The sequence below is a fragment of the Littorina saxatilis genome, linkage group LG1 (genome assembly GCF_037325665.1).
Source record: "Littorina saxatilis isolate snail1 linkage group LG1, US_GU_Lsax_2.0, whole genome shotgun sequence".
NCBI lineage: Eukaryota > Metazoa > Mollusca > Gastropoda > Littorinimorpha > Littorinidae > Littorina > Littorina saxatilis.
In genome coordinates, this window is record NC_090245.1 from 69185561 (window position 1) to 69210940 (window position 25380).

General features: G+C 42.2%; 1 protein-coding gene across 1 annotated transcript in view; it reads right to left on the bottom strand.

Moving 5' to 3' along the window:
• The window catches only part of LOC138977056 (lon protease homolog, mitochondrial-like), a 41065-nt gene that overhangs the window by 14302 nt on the left and 1383 nt on the right, over nt 1-25380 (bottom strand). Inside the window, exons 3-15 of the mRNA XM_070349972.1 lie at nt 20925-21044; nt 19773-19831; nt 18583-18785; nt 14928-14989; nt 13127-13197; nt 12443-12501; nt 11627-11710; nt 10769-10900; nt 7032-7120; nt 5868-6006; nt 5122-5244; nt 2959-3014; nt 409-496 (exon numbers count right to left, since the gene is read on the bottom strand). Coding sequence (XP_070206073.1) covers nt 409-496; nt 2959-3014; nt 5122-5244; nt 5868-6006; nt 7032-7120; nt 10769-10900; nt 11627-11710; nt 12443-12501; nt 13127-13197; nt 14928-14989; nt 18583-18785; nt 19773-19831; nt 20925-21044 — 1285 coding nt within the window. The remainder of the gene's footprint in view (nt 1-408; nt 497-2958; nt 3015-5121; nt 5245-5867; nt 6007-7031; nt 7121-10768; nt 10901-11626; nt 11711-12442; nt 12502-13126; nt 13198-14927; nt 14990-18582; nt 18786-19772; nt 19832-20924; nt 21045-25380) is intronic.

A 25380-nucleotide genomic window follows, 5' to 3' on the forward strand; every position in this document is an offset into this window, starting at 1 on the left:
TCTCAAGTTAGTCCCTCTTTAGGGCGAATAAGGCTAGATGTCACGATCACTACTTAATCTATTACCCTTGTTAAAAAAATAAATGTCATTGTCATTAACTTAATTTTAAGGCTCCCTCCCGTATAAGACCTAATTTTCTCAATTGTTTTAGGTCTCCTCACAGACATAATCCTCTTTGATCCTAGTTACAACTCCACCCTCATCACCATTCCCAACTTCTCTTTCTTTTCTCATCCTTTCTGTCTTTCCTTCCTTCTATACATCGTAAGACTTCAAAAACTGCCTAAAAAAAAAAAGATTTAAGGAGAAGGAGTCAACTTTCTACGTGGGTCAATGTGACCCTTGTTTGTTTGTTTATATTTTACCTCCTTTCCAAAGGAAAAGAATCAGCAGTACAAAATGGCTTACCTCATCAATTAGCACCAGTGGATTTTCTGTCTTGGTCTTCTTCATGCACTGAATCAGTTTTCCTGGCATGGCTCCCACATACGTGCGTCTGAAAAACATCAAGGTCATTCAGTAATGCAAAATCTGAAACATTAAGCAGTTTCCACTCACTTCCACAACTATGTGACTCTTCAATAATAATTATTAGACTCTTGATCAATTGATTGGTGGATTATGAGGGATGGGGGGGGGGGGGGGGGGGGGGGGGGGGGGGGTAACAAGATTTTTTTTTCATATGTAACACACAAAAAGTTTGAGTTTTTGGTTTTATTGTAAATAAATGAACATGGGAATGGAGAAAAAAAACCTATTATTACAGAAGGGTTCCCATGCAACTTAGACTGTCATCTCTTTTTGACAATGCACCTAATTTCTCCACAGGGACAGTGATTGATTTACATAGAATAGTTTTTTCATTGCCTCTTTTGTATTATACTGTTCAAAAAAAGAAACGCATAGCTTGTTTGTTTGTTTGTTTGTTTATTTGTTGCTTAACGTCCAGCCGACTACGCTGAGCCATATCAGGACGAGGAAGGGGGGATGAAGGGGGCCACTTGTCAAGCGATTCCTGTTTACAAATGCACTAACCCATTACTTGTGTCCCAGCAGGCTTTAGTAAAACTAAATTAATACCTACTGGAAGATTACCAGTTTCCAGTATGTTAAAATAGGCTTAACCTATCTACTGCTGGACTTACATCAGAACACTAACAGATTAAACTATACATGAATCGCGAGACAAGCGGCAAGAGAAGAGATTTTTGGAAAAAATACAGGTGAATGAGCAAGAAGGCAGAAAAAAGAAAAGAATTCATGAAGAAAAAGAGAGCATGACAGGAAAGAGGAACCAAAAATCTACCTAACAGCAAACTAGAAAGCTCCTGCGGTTCCAAAAACAGGAGGGGCTTTTAATTTCATAACCGCAGTGCCCCACTGCGGGAGCATAGCTTGTAATATTTGGTTAATTTAGTTATATGGCTACAAGGATATCCACCAAACTGCAGAAAATGTTTATCTGGTCGTCGACCTTTCGTCCATTGCCACAAGTGAGCTCTGCACGTGACGCATGCGTTATCAGTGGCTACAATGTCAAAATTGCTCATTTGGCATGACCACTCGTCATGCTTCAGTGTAATCTCGTGAAACTCGGGGAATATTGAGCTCTCACCATGTCTTCCAAAACCCATAAAAGCGGATTGTTCGCCACAAAGAAATCAGACGACAATTCAGCGACGAAAGATGGCCCGATTGAGCAGAGAAGACCGCCAAATTGCATTGGGTCGTTTACAAGCAGGCCAAAGTCAAAGTGCAATCGCCAGGCACTTCCACGTGTCCCAGAGCACCATCAGTAGACTGTGGGTCAGGTTTCAAGCCACTGGCTCCGTTGCTGACTTGCCACGAGCGGGAAGACCAAGGGCGACAACTGCTGCTCACGACCGCTTCATACGGCTCCGCCACCTCCGGAATCGTCTTCTGTCCAGGCTCTCCCCGGGCCACACCGATTATTGGACCAGACCGTGCGGAACCGCCTGCATGAAGCTGGTTTGAGAGCTCGCAGACCTCACAGAGGAGCTGTCCTCACCCGCCGCCATCGCCAGAACCGAGTGCAGTGGGGCAACCAGCACCTTCGCTGGACCGTCCGGAATCACTGGAGACACGTGTGGTTCAGCGACGAGTCCTACTTCCTGCTCCAGCGACATGATGGTCGGAGGAGGGTCTACCGGAGAGTAAACGAACGTTACGCGCCCAACTGTGTGGATGAGGCACCCGTTCATGGTGGTGGAGGCGTCATGGTGTGGGGGGCGATCAATACCGCTGGAAGGAGCACCCTGGTGCACGTCCAAGGGCGCATAACTGCCCAGCGATACGTGGAGGAAATTCTGCGCCCACACGCCCTTCCTCTTCTGGCTGACCAGGATGCCATATTCCAGCAGGACAACGCTCGCCCGCACACAGCACGACTCACCACCCAGTTCCTCACCGACCACCATGTCCAGGTGCTTCCCTGGCCATCCATGTCGCCAGACATGAACCCGATAGAACACCTCTGGGATGAATTGGACAGACGTGTGCGCAGGCGAGAAGAAGCGCCGGCAAATCACCGCGATCTATTGCAGGCACTTCAGGAGGAGTGGGACACCATCCCACAGCAAGATATCCGGCATCTGATCCAGTCCATGCCCAGAAGGTGCCGGGCAGTTGTTGCTGCTCAAGGCAGTCACACCCCCTACTGACTTGACAGCCTCGGCACCCAATCGTATTGATTGACTGATTGATTTGAAGATGCAAATGAACTGTGTGTGCATTCAACTGTGTCCATACCAAATTTCAAACAAATAATCTAAATATTGGATTTTCTGTTAATTTTTTCGAAAAATAAAACAAATTTGGCAAGTAGCAACTATGCGTTTCTTTTTTTGAACAGTATAGATCAAATGTTACAAGTCCTGATTCTGACCAGATCTAAACAAAATAAATTAAAAAACAAACAAGCATGACGATCTACATTACCTGTGACCTTTGATCTCTGCCACATCTGTCATGCCTCCAACACTGAAGCGGAAATACTGGAAAGAAATCAGACAATAAGTAAGACTCATAATGATTCTAAAACAAATGAAACTCTTAACATGTTTTTGTTTGTTTATCATTCTTTCTAATCACCCCTCTCTCCATACTCCCTTGCCGATGGAACAGGTGAAATGCTCTCTCCCCATCACCAAACCTACACATGCAGTGTTTTTCTCAGGGCTTCACTGACGGATACTTTCTTGATCCGACACAGTCTTGTTCAGACCCCTAACCAAACAACCGTCCAATGGTTTTGAGGTGTTCTGACCAAAAATAAGTATTTGTAGTCAGGTCTGGATATCTGGACCTATGCGTATTTTCAATCCAGGTCCACGAAACTGACCTATTTTCCTCCGAGTCCAGGAACAACTCAGCATTCCAAGCACACATTCACTCGCACACATACAGCCATTCTTTCTGTTCTGTCTTATCATTTATACCACCCAATGAAGACCCATGGGTCGAATTTGTTGTGCCGTGTTGTCAAGCAGTACGTGTTGCAGACCTGTTTACCCTAAACCCGAGGCAAGAGTATTTTCCCCAAAAGTTGAGTGTATTTTTCAAAAAGTTAGTCAGGCATGGGAATTGAAAATTGTAAAAAAGGCGGAAAATTTATAACTGAAGACGCGAAGCGTCAAATCGACGGCACGAAGCGCCTAGCCTTACTAGGGGGGTCCGGGGGCATGCCCCCCCCCGGAAAAAAATTTTCTCCAAAGAACCCAGATGGTGCAATCTGGTGTCATCTGAGCTCCAAGTTTGCCATTAAATTCTGTTTTTAGAATCAGAGTTTTTAGTACAAAAATGTACCAATTTTTGCTTTTTTGAAGAAAACAAATATATACATGTATTATATGGTTTAAATTTGTAAAAAAATTGATCTGTTGAGACAAACAGGAAAATGTAACTTGTAACACAATCTGTGCAATCTGGTTTACTTTCAAACATAAAAGTTCAATAACTGAGGCGGGCGGTGGCAGTGCGTGAACAAAGTACGGAAAGTTTTCGCGGGCTTTTGCGCAAAGGCCAAAGTAACCAGTGCTTTTTTTGTGTGCCTCCCCCCTTTATTTTTTCGGCGGACACTTTTGCATTTTCGGCGGGACAAAAAAAAAATTTGGCGGAAATCCGTTGTTCGGCGGACAATTCCCATGCCTGGTTAGTGTACTTTGCAAGCAAAGCCATATGGGCTAGGGAAAATGTACGCGTGGGTGCAAACGTGTTTGTGTAATAATAGCATGTCTTGTGAACACCTTCAGAATTTAACTCCTTCCAATACAACAGGGATAAAACAATTTTATTTACCTGTCAGTTTTTAGCATTATAACCAGTGTCTTCCAAACAGATTGATAATGAAAAGATGAAGTTCGTGAAATAACATCTGCGGTTGACAGTGGCAAGTTCATTTTTACAATCATCTCAGAAAACCTTGCTTCAGCACGGACTACAGCCTTTTCTTCTGGCAGGATTTGCTTTGCGGGAATGAACTTCATAATTCCTTGGCAGCTTTCAGCGGATTTCTTTGCAGCAACCTTGTCCAGGTGAGATTTGGAACTGCAGTGTCGTTTGATGTCATATTTCCCAGCATGGGCAACGGAGAAATCTGATTTACAATACTTGCAGTGTGCATGACTTTTTGCCATAGTAGACTCCACAATTCCTGGCTCTTTCTTATATTTCTCCAAGAAAATCTGCTGTTTCTGCTGTTTAGATTTGGTACAGTCATCCGAAACTGGCAAATTTTTCCGCTTCATTTTGCCACGATTGTCCAGACGATCGCACGTGCCAACAACTGAACAAGGTTTCCACAGCTGAAGACTCGCTGTCATGGTTATCTCCCTTCGACCGAAACCGGTATCAGATGTACCATCCCGTAATCAGCACACCAACACCGGAAAACGTATTCTAGACTTTTTCTTAGGCGTATTTTGTGCGTGTGTCGCGTATTTGCGTACCGATAATAATTTGGCGTACAAAATACGCCCAAATCGTACTTGTAAACAGGTCTGGTGTTGTCTCCTTTGTTTTGTACTGTTTGTACTGTTGTTTTTATTTGTATAGCCACACAGGTTTTTTGTTTTGTTTCAGTTTTGTTGGCAAAAGCATTACCTCTCTGTTGAGGGCTCGGGCGATAGACTTGGCAATGCTGGTCTTTCCAGTACCGGGAGGTCCATAGAAACAGAGGATTTTGCCCTGGGTGCTGCCTTTCATCTGGCTGACTGCAATGAACTCCTGCAATGATTTGACCAGAAAACTGTACTCAATATGCCATGAGAAAGTTACTTAGCATCGCAAGACATTAATTAATTAGTTAATTCACATTAATTGAGAACACATTAATTCCTGCAGCAAGGTTTGTTTAGACTTTAAATCAAACAAAAGCACGGAAAGCAACTATTTTTTCAGCAGAGGTTTTACACACAAAAAACCACATCTAAAACAGACCGTCAATATTCCTAAATCAAGAATCAAAAACAGGGAAAACATAATCCATGGCATGTTTGATTCCAAGCACAATACCAAACAATACCAACAAGGCTGTAACAACGGTAAACTTAAGAGCAATTATAACCCTTTCACAGCCTGTAGGACGCCAGCTGACCTCCTGGGTAACTTGCTTTAACAGTCAACAAACCGTTCAATAAACAACAACAGAAGAAGGAGAAAAACAAACAAACAAACAATGTGTGTGTGGTGTATTCATGTATACATCAAGGGCACACTGTGAATTCAGGTAAATGCAGGTAATGCTTTGTATGAAAATACTTCCTGGCAGCCAACAGGTTAAAGACTATGCAACACATTCTGCGAATGAAGGGAGGTAACTAACACAGCTCAACCACGACTTCACTGACCAAAATACGTTTCTTGACGTCCTCCATACCGTAGTGGTCTTCGTCCAGCACCTGACGAGCCCTCTCCAGGTCCAGCGTTTCCTCGCTGTTTTTGCCCCACGGCACCGAGGTCAGCCAGTCCAGGTAATTACGGGTCACACTGTCAACACAAGTGTAGGAACGGTCAGCACTATAACAGTTTCTAAACAACAAAGTGACTGTAGGTGAGACTAACAAAGTAAAAAACAAAAGAATTGTTTCCCTTTGTGTTTGTCCTCAAGAAGCTTCCATGAGCAAAAATTTGATCTTGTAAATGTGCTGTCCTAGCTCGTATTGGTGAGTACAGAATTCTTTTATTTTTTACTATGACAGTTATAATTTACTGAGAATTCCAATACTTCTTTCTTTCTTTTCAAGTGTGTAAGTGTTTGTGTATGACAGCTGCATGCAGTGATGGTCTCATGAGATTCACACATGGTGTGGTTTATATACTATGCTATCAGGCAGAATTCAAGAAAAGTTACATCACACACAAACAAAACCAAAACAACAAATTGAACAATTTGAATTTTAAATCCAAATATGAACTTAAATCGATGTGTTAATTTTGATGAAGCAAGAACATAATGTTTGTCTGAATGTCAATGTGAGTGAAATTCTCTGTCTTAGTTTCACAAACTCATTCAGTTACAGTTTTGACATTACTGATATCATTTGTACTACATGTCGAATATCTACTTTAGCAGGATTAGTATAGGAAAGCCAGCTGCGGCAGGTCAACATTGCTTTAAAGACTCACATGCCAATACCATTACTTAAAACACCTGCAAGTATTTTTTGCAGCACAAACTTACACACCCTCAAACAGCGCCCCTCGCCGACACCCCTCCCCCCCCCCCCTTTATTTCACCCACAGCAAACACACATACACTATAATCACAGAGCTATAAGTACAGTGGAACCCCGCATTTAAGACTTTCACAAATCTGACAAAAACGAGGGAGTCTTAAAATGGGGTAAATTGACAAAGGTTATGAACAGAAAGTCAGAGAAAACTAGGTCTTAAAAAGGACTCGGGAGTCTTAAATTGGGGGGGGGGGGGGGGGGGGGAGGGGGGGCGGGGCCCGGGGGGGGGGGGGGGGGGGGGTCCTTGAAAGAGGGGTTCCACTGGGGACACCAACATACTTGAACTCGGAGGAGTGGCTCTCCAGGTAGGTCAGTTTGTTCAGCTCCTCATCAATGACCTCCATCACCTGCTTGGGCACAGTCTTGTCCTGCAGATGTAATCATCATGCCATCATTCCATTCTTTTTATTTATTTAACTAATACATGAGAAACTTGATGTCTGTCTTCACATTATTTCTTGTATGAACAGACTAGCTTGTTTGTTTGTTTGGTTAACGCCCAGCCGACCACGAAGGGCCATATCAGGGTGGTGCTGCTTTGACATATAACGTGCGCCACACACAAGACAGAAGTCGCAGCACAGGCTTCATGTCTCACCCAGTCACATTATTCTGACACCGGACCAACCAGTCCTAGCACTAACCCCATAATGCCAGACGCCAGGCGGAGCAGCCACTAGATTGCCAATTTTAAAGTCTTAGGTATGACCCGGCCGGGGTTCGAACCCACGACCTCCCGATCACGGGGCGGACGCCTTACCACTAGGCCAACCGTGCCGGTAACAGACTAGCTGATAAAGATGAAGATAAAGGCGTCGTACAACAGTCAACCTCAAAGCGTATTATTCCCTTAATGTAGCAACTTTCAACGGCACATGGTCAACATATCTTCCTCCTCAGTATACAGCTGCCTCTCCCGATGATGACCTTGCGACGTTCTTTCCCCTAAACACAGTAAAGATTTTGCCTCCAGCTTATTTTTTTCTCTCAAACCTATTCTATCTCTCTTTCTGATCTCCCTCTCTCTAAAATGGACCGACAGCCTTTGTTTAATAAATCGTCATTATATTTAGTCAAGTTTTGACTAAATATTTTAACATCGAGGGGGAATCGAAACGAGGGTCGTGGTGTATGTGCGTGCGTGCGTGCGTGTGTGTGTGTGTGTGTGTGTGTGTGTGTGTAGAGCGATTCAGACTAAACTACTGGACCGATCTTTATGAAATTTGACATGAGAGTTCCTGGGTATGAAATCCCCGAACGTTTTTTTCATTTTGATAAATGTCTTTGATGACGTCATATCCGGCTTTTCGTGAGAGTTGAGGCGGCACTGTCACGCCCTCATTTTTCAACCAAATTGGTTCAAATTTTGGTCAAGTAATCTTCGACGAAGCCCGGGGTTCGGTATTGCATTTCAGCTTGGTGGCTTAAAAATTAATTAATGACTTTGGTCATTAAAAATCGGAAAATTGTAAAAAAAAAATAAAAATTTATAAAACGATCCATTCTCCATCAGGCCAAAAAAAAAAAAATTGTCTGTTTAGGGTAACCCGACCGACCCTATCGATTTGGCGCCGACCCAAAAACTTTTTTTTGATTTCAAAAAAAAAAAAAAAAAAAAGAGGTAAAAATGCTTAAAAGAGACATTTGGCGTTTCTTTCTCTCCCTTTCTCTCTGTTTTATTTATACGTTAGTTTTGAAACATGTATTCATCAAATATAAGAAGTGAATGTTCAGCCAACATAGCATTTACACAAAAAAAAACCAAAAAAAAAAAAAAAACCCTACCTACCTACCGACCCTACTTTTTTTGGTCATGTTACCCTAAACAGACAATTTTTTTTTTTTGGCCTCATTTGCTGATTCCAAAAACATATAAATATGTTATATTCGGATTAAAAACAAGCTCTGAAAATTAAATATATAAAAATTATTATCAAAATTAAATTGTCCAAATCAATTTAAAAACACTTTCATCTTATTCCTTGTCGGTTCCTGATTCCAAAAACATATAGATATGATATGTTTGGATTAAAAACACGCTCAGAAAGTTAAAACAAAGAGAGGTACAGAAAAGCGTGCTATCCTTCTTAGCGCAACTACTACCCCGCTCTTCTTGTCAATTTCACTGCCTTTGCCATGAGCGGTGGACTGACGATGCTACGAGTATACGGTCTTGCTGAAAAATGGCAGCTACTTGACTAAATATTGTATTTTCGCCTTACGCGACTTGTTTTATTTTATTGCTCTCTCTCCGTCTTTTTCTGCATTTCCTTTTTCTCTATCTCTCTCTAGCGGTCCGAATAATGTGTGTGTGGTTGTGTACAGGGGTGACTTATGTGCGGTTGTGTGTGTGTGTGTGTGGTTGTGTGTGATTACACAGCTATTGAGCTTTGAACCTGTTCTAGCGAAACGCACTAACTCCGGAAAAGCTCAATAGTTGTTTCCCTTGATTCGAATTAAGGGTCTTGAATGACCAAACACAGATAACAGACCAAAGTGCACTACATAGCTAGCTCGCTCTCTCTCTCTCTCTCTCTCTATTCATGTGTGTGTGTGCGCGTGCATGCGTGTGTGCGCGTGTGTGTTCAGGGCGTGAAAGGAAAGCGGACGTATTTCTGTGCATTCATTGACGGAATGGTTATCATGCTTCAGCGTTCCTGTTAATCGTTGTCTTTATTCCATAACATTGGTGCCCCCCTCAAAAAAGTCCATGTTTATGCACAATGAAAATGGAAATTAAAGTTTTCTTATCTTATCTTATTTATCCAACGGATGGTGGTTATTTGAATCGAGTATCCCTTTTGTTCTGCAAAGCTGAGACATAAATACTATCAAAATAGAAGATACAGTAAAACCTGCATCCAGCGGACCCTTAATTCGGCGGACACCTTTGCATAACGGACACTTCAAGTGAGGACGGATGTATTTTACACTCAAAAACACCTTAAAAGAGCGGACACCTCAAAGGCGCGGACGCGGACACTCTTTTTTGGTCCCGATTTGGTTCGTTACCTGTCAACAACGGTCCGCCATCTTGGTTCTGCAAATTCTCGCTGGCGATGTGAACGCGCGAGAAGCTTATTTTGTAAGCCAACGACAGCACTTGAAAGATTGATTTTTTTGTATGGTGCACGCTCATTGGTCGATGCCGTGAATTAAACTGAACTCACAAACAAAAACAAGTTAGGGTTTCTACTTTCTGTACTGTGATGCATCTTCGTCTCATCCTTCGTCGATCGCGGTCTCATCATGTCAAAACGGAAATTTCTGACTTTAGAAGAAAGAGTCGATGTGATAAAGAAATTGAACGGCGAACTCTTCGAGTGGTTTTCGAGAGCTCGATCAAAGAATATTCCCGTGAATGGCCCATTGCTTCAGATAAGAAACCGATTGCACCTCTTTCTCTCTCTCGCTCGTTCTCTCTCTCGCTCGTCCTCTCTCTCTCTCGCTCAGTCGTTCTCTCTCTCTCGCTCAGTCGTTCTCTCTATCTCTCTCTCTCTCTCGCTTAGTCGTTCTCTCTCTCTCTCTCTTGCTCGTTCTCGCTATCGCTCGTTCTCCGTTCTCTCTCTCTCTCTCTCGCTCAGTCGTTCTCTCTCTCTCTCTCTCTCTCTCTCTCTCTCTCTCTCTATCTCTCTCTCTCTCTCTCTCCCTCCCTCTCGCTCGTTCTCTCTCTCGCTCGTTCTCCGTTCACCCTGAAATGCTGACAGCTGTCATGAACTTGAGTAGCATTCTGAAGATGTGCGTCTGAACCAAGCCAGACTGATTCTGGTTTTGTACATACATGTTGCATGTTGAACTTGTTTTCTTTGTCACTTTCTGTATGACTACATGTAATGCACAGTTTAGAATAAAACTATTTGGCTGTGTTTTTTCTTCCCAAAAAATGTCTGCGCATTCATATTCAAAAGAAAGGACACCTTTGTACAAAGGACAGTGGCAAGGTTCCCCAAGGGTGTCCTTTGCTCGCAGGTTTTACTGTACCATGTAGGTGAGTCCCTAACAGACGCATCTCAAACCTTGAGCCTCCCACGAAACTTCTCATCGATGGCATCCTTGTCATCCTTCTCCAGCCCCAGTTCCTTCTTGATGATCTTGAGCTGCTCACGCAAAATGTACTCCCTGTGTTGCTTCTTCACCTTGTCTTCAACCTGTAGTTTGTAAAAGCACAAACGCAAACTGTGTGTTCATTCTTTTTTATTTATTTCTTACTTTTTAACCCATAGCAATCAACACAAACACATTACTGGCTGAAAACTGCATGCTCTGGGTAACTGCGATGAGAGGGCGCCTGTAGGACCAGTCATAACTATCCCTTGATCATTGCAGGTGTCTTTTCATCAGAAGTAAATATGTTGCACAGTTTACTTACAAAGGGTAAACAGGTGTCCATATAGCCTGTCCTCAACTGGGCGAAGTCGACTACGCGAAGTATACTTTGCAAAGCTGGCCGCACGAAGCTTTAGCACTGATTTTTCGGTAAAAAGACTTTGCAAAGTCTTTGCGTAGTCGACTTCGGGCTCAATTAAAGACCACCGTTACTGCCATGGGAGGTTTCCAGTTACAGGAGTGGCCTCAGATCACACAAAAACACCGCTGTGGTTTATTGTGAATTTCTCGTCAACTTACATTGAACACAGTCATAAAACCCAATAATCTGCCCTCTGTTTATGCTTCCGTTTGTCAAATTTTGCTGTGGATGCATCAATGTGAGTTTGCAAAAAATATCCGTTCACATGTTAGACAACAGATTCCCAAAGCTTTCAGTTTCATTCAACAACCTGAACTAATATTGTTCTAATCATTCTTTTTTGCACATTGTTCTGCAGAAATCTCTGAGGTGCAAGGGATTTAGTAATTTTACAATAATTAAGTACCTCTTTCCCAATCCTCTGCTGCAGCTTGCTCAGCTCATACTCTTTCTTCAGCAGGGACAGTGCCAGCATCAGACGTTTGGGAATCTGTAGAGCAGAACAGAACAGTACCGTTTAACATTGCAAAGAGCTAAAGTGGAACTTCGCTTTTAATACCCCCCAATTTAAGACTCCCTCTCTTTTAAGACCCTCTTTTTTCAGACTTTTTGTTCATAAGCTCTGTAAATGTACCCCCATTTTAACACTCCCTCCTTTTTAAGACCTGATTTTCTCAGATTTTTGGAGGTCTCTTAAAATAGGGTTCCAGAGATATGTACAGTTGTACGAATTTACTGCATGACCATACAAATTGCTTCTGAACTTTCAGACACTTGGTTTTAAGTGTTTTAGAGTACATTACAAAGGTCAGCAGATGCGCTTTCCAGCACGATCGTCATCACAGAGATGCCAACCCCGAACACACACAAGGCGCATCTCTAAGGCTATTAGTATTCAGGCCTGGGAATGAGTAAAAGGGGTGTGGGCATACTGAAGGGAAAATGTTGCGTTTTAAGCATTTTTAAGGGCACACAGAGGCTCTTTTCTTTCACAATTAGAAAAGGACTTCGTCGTATTTACGACGAAAGGCGTATCATTCCAAGGCCTGAGTATTACATCCATTAATGCACTCATTCACAAACCAATTCACCAACCATTGCAAACACCTGATCTGCTGACACACACTCAAAAATGACTCCAAATTCATTGAACAACATATCGCTGCATAATATGTTACAAATTGAAAGTGTAAATAAAAGTTAAAAAGAACAATTAACTTACACTCGTTTCCTCAAGCACTTCTTGTAGCTCATGGGGTTCACCAGCAGTCAAAGCAGCACCTAGAGAAATTCAGTTCACAAGTCAAACTGTTTTGCTCCTGAGTCTGAATGTTTGGGTTCTATACTCCTGTGAGACAACTGCAGCATTTTTCATTTAATTTCATTATCTTGCTATGGAACCTTGGGAGTGTTTTGAGAAAACACGCAAACTTTCATTGCAATGTTCTGTAATAATTTATGTAAAAGAAAGAACCACTGATCTCTCTAACGGAAACAATGGTTAAAAAAAAACCACCACAACAGATATTACAGCATCTACAATCACCCGACTGTTTTAAATCCTCCTCAAATATAGAATTTTTGTTTTACTAAGATAGCTTTAAAATGAAGTGAAGAAAACCGTCAGAAAACAAGGTGTCATAATCTATAGAATGTCTAGAGCAGAAGTTTTAAAATAGAGGTTTAACTGTACATAACAAAATCACAGATTGCACTTGGTTTCAAAAGTGTATGGAGAAAACAAAGCATGACAATAAAGATCTTTTCTATTTTCTCCTGATTACTCAGAGGAGTCAAAAAGCTTTACAGAGTGAAAGAAGATAAAGAAGAAAGATAGAATTAATGAACAATAAAAAAAGAGAGAGAAAGAAAAAGAGATAGAGAAGGGGAGTAGCTCTGTTTTTACCAAGATCACTGATGTAAACAGGGTTGTCTATCACTCTCTGTCCTGCCTGGATGATCTGTGCTAAATTTTCCCTGCAAAAGAATGCATAAATGTTTACCCTTCTTTCACAAAAAAGAACAAGTCGCGTAAGGCGAAAATACAACATTTAGTCAAGCTCAGTCGAACTCACAGAATTAAACTGAACGCACTGCATTTTTTTCCGCAAGACTGTATACTCGTAGCATCATCTGTCCACCGCTTGTTCTGAGCGTGTTTTTAATCCAAACATATCATATCTATATGTTTTTGGAATCAGGAACCGACAAGGAATAAGATGAAATTGTTTTTAAATCGATTTCGGAAATTTAATTTTAATCATAATTTTTATATTTTTAATTTTCAGAGCTTGTTTTTAATCCGAATATAACATATTTATATGTTTTTGGAATCAGCAAGTAATGACAAATAAGATGAAATTGTTTTTGGATCGTTTTATAAAAAAAAATTTTAATTACAATTTTCAGATTTTTAATGACCAAAATTATCAATTAATTTTTAAGCCTCTAAGCTGAAATGCAATACGAAAGTCCGGCCTTCGTCGAAGATTGCTTGGCCAAAATTTTAATCAATTTTATTAAAAAATGAGGGTGTGACAGTGCCGCCTCAAATTTTACAAAAAGCCGGATATGACGTCATCAAAGACATTTATCGAAAAAATGAAAAAAACGTCTGGGGATATCATGCCCAGGAACTCTCATGTAAAATTTTATAAAGATCAGTCCAGTAGTTTACTCTGAATCGCTCTACACACACACACAGACACACATACACCCCGACCCTCGTTTCGAATCCCCCTCTATGTAAAAACATTTAGTCAAATCTTGACTAAATGTAACAAGAAGAGCAAACGCTCGATCGAGTCACTTTCGCAGTTCTGAATATTATATGAGGCATCAGATGGACAGGAAGAAATTGCTATTCACAACACAATACAGATGTAAATAATTTGATGTAAAGAATAATCCTATAAAGTTTGAATCAAATCCGATGAATAGTTTCAGAGATATGATATTTCAATTTTTTTCCTTCAAGACATACCTGTGACCTTGAAAAAGGTCAAAGGTCACCAAAGCAGACGTCAAAGTGTAGAGGTCACTGGGAGTCACGTTCACATAAAATTTGAGCCCGGTCACTGTTATAGTTTCCGAGAAAAGCCCAACGTTAAGTTGTGTGTTGCCGAACAGAAAAGGCTAGTTATCTCCCTTGTTTTTCTGATAACGTTCGTAAAAGGCTACAGATGTAAATACTTTGATGTAAAGAATAATCCTACAAAGTTTCAATCACATCCGATGAACTTTGTCAAAGATATAAAATGTCTAATTTTTCCTTTGACGCTGACCTGTGACCTTGAAAAAGGTCAAAGGTCAACGAAACCATCGTTAAAGTGTAGAGGTCATTGGAGGTCACGACTAAACAAAATATGAGCCGGATCGCTTTGATAGTTTCCGAGAAAAGTCCAACGTTAAGGTGGTGTCTACGGACGGCCGGACGGCCGGACGGCCGGCCGGACGGCCGGCCGGACGGCCGGCCGGACAGACTAACACTGACCGATTACATAGAGTCACTTTTTCTCAAGTGACTCAAAAAGCAAACCAAATACATGATACAAACGATACTCCTTAAAGGAATTTGCCTTTTGTTTAGTTTATTTTATTTTTCCATTTCATTTTGAAGACACAAATCAATCTGAAACATTACAAATTAATTTTGCAAAAGTGACTTTTTCCAAGAAAAAGTGGGAAATAACTGAACTTCAACTTACCTGTAGAGAGGGTTCATGGCAATGATGTCTCTGATCGTCTTCACTACTTCTGATGTCAGTGCCTGTTGGAACATTTTTATAAAGTAGACATTCTCAAATGAACATCAAGTTATTGTGCATTATATGACACAGTTATAGCTGATTTCTGAACCTTTGGTACTTCAATATGTTCCCCTTTATTTGAGATTTGTTTAAATTTCTTTACGTATTTTTTTCTGGAAATTAGTTTGGTGACCCACTAAGCACATTTAGCTTTGCAAGGGGGAAGGTTTGCCTTAAAATGTAGTAGTTTATAGTACTATAGTGTATGAATTAGACCTGTGAGCTTCAGGCATATTTTATTTGAACAATAAAAGCAAATGCTTACACACGACTCCCCTTCGTTACCCCCGCCCCTCCCTGAACCACCTTCCCCATAGAAGACTCCCTCCCTTAAAACAACCCAAAAATAGGGGAATCCCCTGATTGGATGACATAATGCAACGTTCGTCGAAACTAGGTTGGCTTGGTTTGGCTGTAGTTAGTAGGCTTTATGTTTTTAGTTATTCAACCCTAAGAATATTTTACATATTCAAACCTGCCCAACCTCCTTCCAACCTCCAGCACTAGCCTGACATACTCAACTTTCCACCAAATTTTGGAGAGAGAAAAAAAGAATCATAATAATTACTCATTTTCTTTCCCAAATTGAGTTTTGGTTAGCCCAGATAAAATATGTAATACTCAGACACTTGCTGACCTCATTTCTGACACTATGACATCATAACATGATGTCATCACCAATAGTCTAGCCAAGAGTTGCAAAAACCCAGACACTAAGCTGGGACCAAATCAAACAATGACATCATAGACTTATTTTCTTGATAGCTCAGTGGATATTTCAGGGGTGAAAATCGGGTAAAAACAGGTGACTGGTTTGTGTCGTGTGTGGTATGTAGACCAGGTCAGGGGTCAAGGTTAGGTCAGATCGTGGATTGTGGTATAGATACAGTTATCACCGAGCTGCAGTTCGGCAATTCAGAGAAGACGATTTCCACATTGTTCGGTTTCGTAGCTCCAGAAAAATAGATAAAGAAGATACCAAAGGAGATTTCCTGCAGGTTAATCTGCATAGCGTGTTTCAGGCATGGGAATTGAAAATTGTAAAAAAGGCGGAAAATGTATAACTGAAGACTAGAGGGGTCCGGGGGCATGCCCCCCCGGAAAAAAAATTCTCCAAAGAACCCAGATGGTGCAATCTGGTGTCATCTGAGCTCCAAGTTTGCCATTAAATTCTGTTTTTAGAATCAGAGTTTTTAGTACCAATTTTTGCTTTTTTGAAGAAAAAAAAAGTATATACATATATATGTATTATACAGTGAAGTCCGGGTACAACGAATCTCAAGGGAGATAAATTTTAGTTCGTTATATCAGCAATTCGCTGTGGAGTTTTCAACCCTAAATGGTCTTAAGACAAGTTTTCCCACTCACCTTCAAATGATCGTCCCATCGATCTTTCCTTGGAGAGTACAATCTCTGCATGTTTTCAACAGCTTCATAATATAATCCATAGAGAGAGGCATAGTTCAAATGTTCACTTTACTGTCACAATTTTAGAAGTAAAATTTAAAAAGTCGTGTAAAAGCATGTGCATGTACATTCTGATCAATCTCCGATCAATCTCCGATTTCATGGTGTCCACCAGTTCTGGTGCATGTACTACCCTGGCCAAGTTTCCTCTCAAGACATCAAAGAGACCGCCCCATAGGTTAAACTCCCCATAGGTTAAACTCGGTCACTGACCCGGGTGCAGGAAGTGTTTCCTCTCTCATATGAAAGGGGAACCACCTCTCATAGCTAAAACTGAGTCAATGACCCCTAGAAAGAAGGTCAGTGTCTATAAACAAGGCCATCCAGCTATCACAATGGACCTGCCTTTGATCTCGCCTCACACACAGATAGTTGTAGCCTTGTGACTTTTAGAGACAAAGGTACACTACGAATCCTATAGCGTGTCCGCGAATCAACAGCGAGCTGTTTCACTCAAAGTTCAAGTAACTGAGGCGGGCGGTAGCAGTGCGTGAACAAAGTACGGACAGTTTTCGCGGGCTTTTGCGCAAAGGCAAAAGTAACCGGTGCTTCATTTGTTTGCCTCCCCCCTTTATTTTTTCGGCGGACACTTTTGCTTTTTCGGCGGAACAAAATAAAAATTCGGCGGAAATCCGCCGTTCGGCGGACAATTCCCATGCCTGGTGTTTCCAGTGTCTGCGCGAGGAAGCGCTGTCGAAAGCGCAGTGTCGATCTGGCCATCTGGCAGTCATGTCCCCGTAAGTAGGCTACAGACAGACAGATCTAGATCTAGTGTCTCGCACTCTTGCACCGTGTCATCTATGCTTACTGTGTGTGTGTATGTGTGATGGAGTGATTGAGTTTGTGTTACTGTTTGTCGATTTCTTACGTGAGCCTTGAAGGCTTCGCCTCTTGTTATGCTGTGTTTCTGACATTTAATGTAAAACAAGCAAAAGTTTGGTCATATCTGCTGCATGATTATCAACGCCTAAAATTGTGTGAAATTTGGAGGCTTTTGCTCCCAAAATAACTGAGAAAATATCAAAGTAAAGTTTTTTGGAACATGACCCTGCTGTGACCCCAAAATGTGACAGAGGTAAACCAAACTAGGGTCATCAAACCCTTTAAGTGTTCAAAGTTTCAAAGCTCTAGCTTCTAAAAAGCCTGAAATAACATCAATGTTAGGTTATTATGAATCGAACATGACCCCCTGTGACCCAAAAACTTGACGAGGGTCAATCAAACTAAGGCCAAGTTGGGAGATAATCAAACCCTAGAAGTGTGCAAGGATTCAAAGCTCTAGCTTAAAAAACATCCAAGATAACCTTAACGTTACATTTTTATGAAACGAAAATTACCCCGCTGTGACCAAAATATTTTACAAGGGTCAACCAAACTGGGGTCACTTCGTGAGATCATCAAACCCTATAAGTGTGCAAAGTTTCAGAGGTCTTGCTTGAAAAACATCTGAGATAACCTTAACGTTCAAGTTTTTTGTCCACGGATGGACTGACGGCCGTTTGGCCGGCCATACAGAAGAACACATGTATATGAATCCTAATACTCACCTATTACTCAGGCGAGTCAAAAATGCAAACGGTCCCCACTTCATGAACCAATTTAGCCTGGCTAAACACAAGTCACTGAACGATTAGTTTTAAAAACAGATATGAAAATCTAAGTACACCGGTGCCTCAAATGATCCATAAAACTTTAATTTTACAGTGTGTGTGTATTAACATTTTCCTTGGCCGAGAAATCAGAAGTATTATTCTCCTACACGGTGAACAAAAAACCCTCACCATATCCATCACCCTCCCACACACACACACTGTCCACACCATCCCCTCTACTCCCCTCCTTAACGGTTTCCTCCCCATATAACTATGAACATGCAGGTACAATGGAACCCCCTGATAGGACCTTCATAAATCTGAGAAAACAATAACAACTTCTTTTTTGTGTTTCCTTTAAAATTCTTTCTTAAAAATGACGGGGTCTTAAAATGGAGGTTAAGTTGCAGATGTTGTGACCATTTTTGGGGGAAATCAAGGGTCTTAAAATGGGGGTTCCACAGTGGTCACTCCAACCTAACATCGATGATCACCTTGACTTCGCTGTTGCTCTCAAATGGTTCGTGCTCAACATTTTCCGTTTCCACCATCAGAACTTTGTCGAAGACCACTGTTTCTCCTGTCTCCCCACCCCTCTGCGTATCCCCCTCTGGAGAGGGAGAAGGGCTTTCAGATTCCTGCTTTCGGCCGTTTCGGCGCCCTGATCTTCTGCGATGGTTCAGCTCTTCAGATTCATCTTCCGAATTCACACAACAAAAGGGGTAAACATTCTAAACCTGTTTGCTGCAAGGAAATATTTGTATACAAAGCAGTACATGTATTTACCTGAATTGACAAATTACAATGTGCCCTTGATGTATACATGAATACATCACACACATTGTATGTTTTCTATAACGTTCTTACTCTTCTCTGTTGTTTATTGAAGGTTGTGGTGCCAATTAAAGCAAGTTACCCAGGACATCAGCTGACTTCCAGCAGGCAGCAAAAGGACTGAAGCCTTAAAAGACAAACACTATATTCATTTGGTTTGCTGCGAAACACTTCTGCTAATATAGTAATAACCAGTATTCAAACAATTACAAGTTTTGAATGCCTGTGTTGAAAAGCAGTTTATACTTGTGTCATTAAGTGTCCCTCCAAAGAAAGAAATTAAATGTCTCAAAGCACATGGTGTATGCTTTATGATCAGTCTGTAAATCGACAAAATTCAACCCTCTGCCCCATCTTATCGTATCTCTTCACAACCTGCTCTACTACGCTTTGTTTCCATTGAGGATGCACTCAATCCAAACTTAGGTTTCTGTGTTTAGTCCTAAGAAGTTTATATGTAGGTATTTGTAAGTATTTATTTGTAAGTTTTCATACAGAAAGGCTACACAGTAACGGATTGTGACTGGGTATTTTTCTTATGTTTAGGCACTTGTTTGTTTGAGCTGCTAACACAGAAACGTGTTTTAATTGTAAGTGTTTCAGCAGATTTTTTTCACTATGAAGAGTTGCTAGAATAGTAACATAATGATGGCTGCAGAATAATGTAATAAACACAAGTCCCTAAATGGTGACAGAAACACATCATAACCATGAACAAGATTATGGAGGAAGTCTAATGGAAGAAACAGGAGAAGGCATAAAATAAATTCACCTAAATCAAGCCTACGAAAAGGCGTACTGTCCATTTTGTTCCAATTTAGATTAGTACATAACGAACTGTTTGTGTTACCTTCTCCTGCTGCCAATGGTTCCTCCTGGTCTGCCGTAATAAGGTCTGTGACTCTTATTCTAAACAGAAAAAAAGCACAAGATGATAGTAAACTGACGTACATTATGCAAAATCCTCATCAACAAATACATGACCAACATACTCTGTTTGACAAATTAGGAATCTAACAACTTGCCTGTTCTCCATGAAATGGAGTGTGCATGCATTAGCCTATGTGGTGCCGAATTCACGGAATTGGCAACATTTTTGCCCATTTCGCGTAATCGGCAGCGTTTTGCCGAAAATAAGGAAAGGCTTGTAATTTGTATAATTTGCCCATTTCGCAAAAGCGACAGCCAGTCTGTTACTTTTTGTGTCACCAGAATATTGCATTAAACATTGCTTTACCTCCCTCGCGAAAGAAAGAGAAAAGCGCCGAGTCTTGAGTAGAGAGCTAATAAAGTACCGGTAATCGCTAATCGAGCGAAATGAAAATCCGCGGCGACTTCCATTAGGTGAATGCTATTCAAGTTTAGGTAACATTTTAGCCGCATCTTTTTATAAGCCGCAAAGCGATATTTTTTTTAAAAGTCGCAGCTTGTAGTCCGTCAAATACGGTACGCGAAATGGGCAAAAATGTTGCCCATTACGCGGAATCGGCAATTACGTGAATTCGGCATGACACATATATATACAAGCTCAACAATATGCACAAATGTGTGTATATATATACATATATATATATGTGTGTGAGATAGAGAGAATTGAGAGGGGTTGGGGTGTAGGAGGGAAATGTTTATATTTACGTACATCTGTGTGCATGCGTACCCATTAACATGCACATCATGGTTTTGTGTCTGCATGTGTGAGAGCTACTAGTCCACTTACAAACCCATGATGCATGTGTCTACATGACTGTTCATGCTCTTATTTGAACACATTGCTACTTGCTTAGCTCATATGTTCCTGTGCACTCACAGATGTGTTGGCACATGTGTGCATGTAGGCATACTTATGTCTCCTTGTATCTGTGTACATTCACTTGAAAATCCATGTAACTCTTATTTTTACTATACTTCACCTTTTCATTCTGATGACCTGTTTATAATAACCACTTTTATTCCTGTAATACAACTGTAATTCTAAAGATTCTATAAGAACAGTATGAGATACCTGCGATGAGCCATGACCAGCATGCGAAGCTTGTCTCCCAGGTCCTGCATCTCTGTGATCTGAACAAAGCATCCCACTTGGTAGATATCGTCTAGACGCTCCACCACTTCCGATTCATTGCTGTAACATAATACAAAACATTTTGTTACCAATAGTTTTGATTTCCTTTTTTTTTGCTGCAACTGTGCAAGTAAAACGGCATCCAATGCTCTGAAGCTCAACCCTCAGCCAAGACATAAAGAGACATTTATGAACTTTCTCTGAGTTCACTGTGCAGATGTGTTACTGTTAGTACAGCAGTACCTGCAATGTATGGACCCTCCCATGAGAGGACACCTCCCTTAAAAGGACACCATCTCTTGTCCCTTTTATATTATTTCTACCAAAGTATACCTGTCATGAAAGGCCACCTGCAATGTAAGGACACTTTTGGGTGGTCCCAAGGGTGTCCTTTCATCGCACGCACCACCATAGTTTGTCTGCTAAACACCAGCACACTAAAACAGGGATCGCGTTTACCGGTAATTTCCGGTATTTTACCGGTTAAGATTCGCCAATACCGGAAAAAAAAGAGGATGTCGGTCAGACCTACCGATTGTTATTTGGTTTGACCGGTAAAAAAAAAAGTAGCAATTACAAAAATCGTTTGTCAGTACGAGCACGGACCTTCAATGTAGGTCCGTGGTACGAGAGAGAGAGAGAGAGAGAGAGAGAGAGAGAGAGATTTGGATGGCTTGTTGTGACAGCGCTACAATGTTGCGATTATGTCTCCATTGATGACACTTGATGTCAAGGTGTCAAACATGACGTCAAAAATCAGACATCATACTTTTCGCGCCATTTCTTTCGGTTCCCGGTCCATCGTAAAATCTTTCAGTTTATGACCACCCCTCGAAGACATCACCATCACGGCCCCAGGCGTTGAAAAACTCCTACGTAACCTGAACCCCAACAAAGCTAGTGGGCCAGACCAACTCAGCCCCCGCGTCCTGAAAGAGGTAGCGACGGAGCTTGCACCGGCGCTAACACTATTGTTCCAGGCCTCTCTCAAATCGGGAGTGGTACCAGCAGACTGGAAGCTAGCCCATGTAACGCCAGTGTTCAAGAAAGGGGAGCGTTACAGGCCGGAGAACTACCGACCAATCTCCCTCACATCTATCCCCTGCAAGCTCCTAGAGCACATCATTGTGAGCGCCATCCTCACCTACTGCGAACAACACCAAATACTCTGTCCTGAACAACACGGCTTCCGACGGGGAAGATCATGCGAGACCCAGCTGCTAGGGCTTGTCGACGAGGCCTCGTTCGCGCTTGAGCAAGGGCACCAGGTGGACCTTCTAGTGCTGGATTTCTCCCGCGCGTTTGACAAGGTCAGCCACAGTCTACTCGTGCATAAACTCCGTCAGTACGGCATAGGTGGGAAAGTTGACGCCTGGGTCGAGGATTTCCTCACCAACAGGAAGCAGTCCGTCGTCGTCAACGGGGCCATCTCAGAGCTAGCTCCAGTGGAAAGTGGCGTTCCTCAAGGGTCCGTGCTCGGACCGACGCTATTTCTGCTGTACATAAACGATCTCCCGTCAGACCTGACCTCGACTGCGCGACTTTTCGCCGACGACACAGCGTGCCACGCTGACGTCAAGACAGCAGCGGACCAAGAAAACCTCCAAACAGACCTCGACAGACTGGCGTCCTGGGAACAGAAGTGGAAGATGGCATTCCATCCTGCCAAATGCAACACCGTACACATGACCCGACGCCGTACCACCCTACCATACGAGTACCAGCTCCACGGCCAGAAACTCCAGGAGGAGACCCAGGCCAAGTACCTCGGCGTCACCCTGACCAAAGACCTGAAGTGGAACACCCACATCGCCAACATCACCACCAAGGCGAACAGAGCACTTGGCTTTGCTAGACGCAACATCAAGCTCAGCAACAAGAAGTTCAAGGCGGCTGCATACAAGGCACTAGTACGACCCATCCTAGAGTATGCCAGCCCAGTATGGGACCCACACACCGCTGAAGACAGTGCCTCTCTTGAAAAGGTCCAAAGAAGAGCAGCCAGATGGGTGTCGCATCGCTTCCGCCAGACCTCCAGCGTCAACAACATGCTCGAAGACCTTGAGTGGCCTACGCTTGAGAGCAGACGGAGGCGAGCGAGACTAACAACTTTCTACAAAGTCCACCACGACCTTGTCGCAGTGAAGAGCAACCACGCACCAAAGCCAAGCCCACCCAAGTGCACGACCAGGCAGACCCACGCTCTGTCCTACGAAATCCCCCACTCCAGGACAGCCTACAGGCAGAAAACATTCTTCCCGCGCACCATTCCAGAGTGGAACCGCCTGCCTGTAGAAACTGCCACAGCGCCATCCCTGGCATCCTTTCAGGCCAGGCTGGCAACTCTCCACTGACCCATCATCCCCCTCCCCCCCTACCCCCAACCCCCCCCCCCCCCCCCTGAACTTCACCCCTGACCAAGCAATAGACCGGAACCACCATCACCCAAGCGTAGCAGATTCATCACCATGCTGATGTTGGCTACCTATCACTAAGAAGAAGAAGATGATATAAAGGGACGGCGTCTAACTATAGCCGACATAGCATCATACCGGGAAATCACGTACTCACACCAGCTTAGATCTTTGTCTACATACAGTTGATTATTGTGAGGCGAGTCGATTGCGATGAAGAAGCAACGATCTTTACTGTCTTTTCTACCTCCAAGAGGTGAGAAAAGGCCTTTGAATGAAGGAACTGAAAGTGAAAGTACTTCACGGCCTAGTACATCTGCAGAGCCCGAGTCTCAAGCGGCAGCAAAGAAACCAACATCGGCATCTTCCACTGTCAAACGATTTCAGGAAAAATAGTGCAAAGAGTTTCTGTGGTTGCGGACAGAGGGGGAGGGGGAGAACTTTTTTATGTTTTGTGAAGACTGCAAAAAAAACACGTAAAAAAAATGGTTACACAAGAGGTTGTCGAAATTTTCAACATTCATCTCTCGAAGACCATTCAAAATCGCCAAGTCATAGAAATGCTGTTGGCTCTGCGCGTGAAAACTTTTTGACAACAAAGACTAGGCGAAAGTGAAACTGTAACAGTAAGTAACTAGTGAGTAAGTCTTCCAGTTGCGTGATTACTATTTGCTTTCCTATTTTATTTCGGAAGTCTCTCTCTCTCTCTCTCTCTGTCTCTGTCTCTCTCTCTCTCTCTCTCTCTCTCTCTCTCTCACAGCGGCTGCTGATGTGTCACTGTCAAGTTGTGCGACAGTTGCTTTGAGGGGGGGGGGGGGGGGGGGGGGAGAAAAAACGTCCGCATATCACTGACATTGATTTAATGTATTGTAAGTCATTGTTTGTCTTTTACTGGTTGCCTTGGCATGCCGCAAGCTTACCGATTTTCGTGAGAGCCTTGTAGCCAGCTCATGACGTCATACCGGTTTGAAAAATACCTAGCGCGATCACTGTAAAAAACTTAAACACACTTTTATGTGTGCACCTAAGAGTAAGAGTGGACCTAATTTAACTAAGAACACAGATTTTAAAACAACTGAATACACTCACAGACCTGGGAACCCCTGTTTTGCACTTTAGTATTCTCAAACAAACTTGGTGTATTTTCAAAAAAATGAGCATACTCCACACGGCGTTTGCACATCCATGATTATAACATGCCTCATGCGCGTCCGTCACACAGTTAATTAAGTTTACCTATACATTTAAAACAAATGCTTTTTTCAATTTGTACTGACAAAAACTGTACCGTATTTGACGGACTAGTCTATAAGCCGCGACTTTAAAAAAAAAAATCGCATTGCAGCTTATAAAAAGATGCGGCTAAAATGTTACCTAAACTTGAATAGCATTCACCTAATGGATGTTGCTGCGGATTTTCATTTCGCTCGATTAGCGATTACCGGTACTTTATTAGCTCTCTACTCAGGACTCGGCGCTTTTCTCTTTTTTTGGCGAATCTTCGTTTGTCAACAAGTCGTCGTGACAAGCGTACAGAGAAACACCGAATGCGCGAGATTTCGTTTTTTTGTGTCTCGCGATAGTTGGCGGAGCGAGAGCCGCCATGTTATGTTTTCGTCTGCTCGAAATGTGCGCAAAAGTCATAAATCATCCCAAAAAAGCTTATTCCGGGAGGGACTACATATATACATGTGTGTTGGTTACAAATTGTGTGTGTGTGATATTTTTCTTGAAACTTTTCTTCTTTGTTTCACTTGTTTATTCTCGGAGCCGATTTCGCCAAATACCGTACTTTCGTTTGCCTGGTTGTTTTGATTGATTGACACAATCCAATTATATTTTTTTCGACGGCGGCTAAAATAGTGACGTAATCATGTGCCAAAATACTGGATCGGCTTCAGGATGGGCTTGTGAAGAAAAGTAGTCTAGGAATTTTTCTCGTCGTATTTTTTTCCCACTGACTGTACTGAGCGTATTCTCGA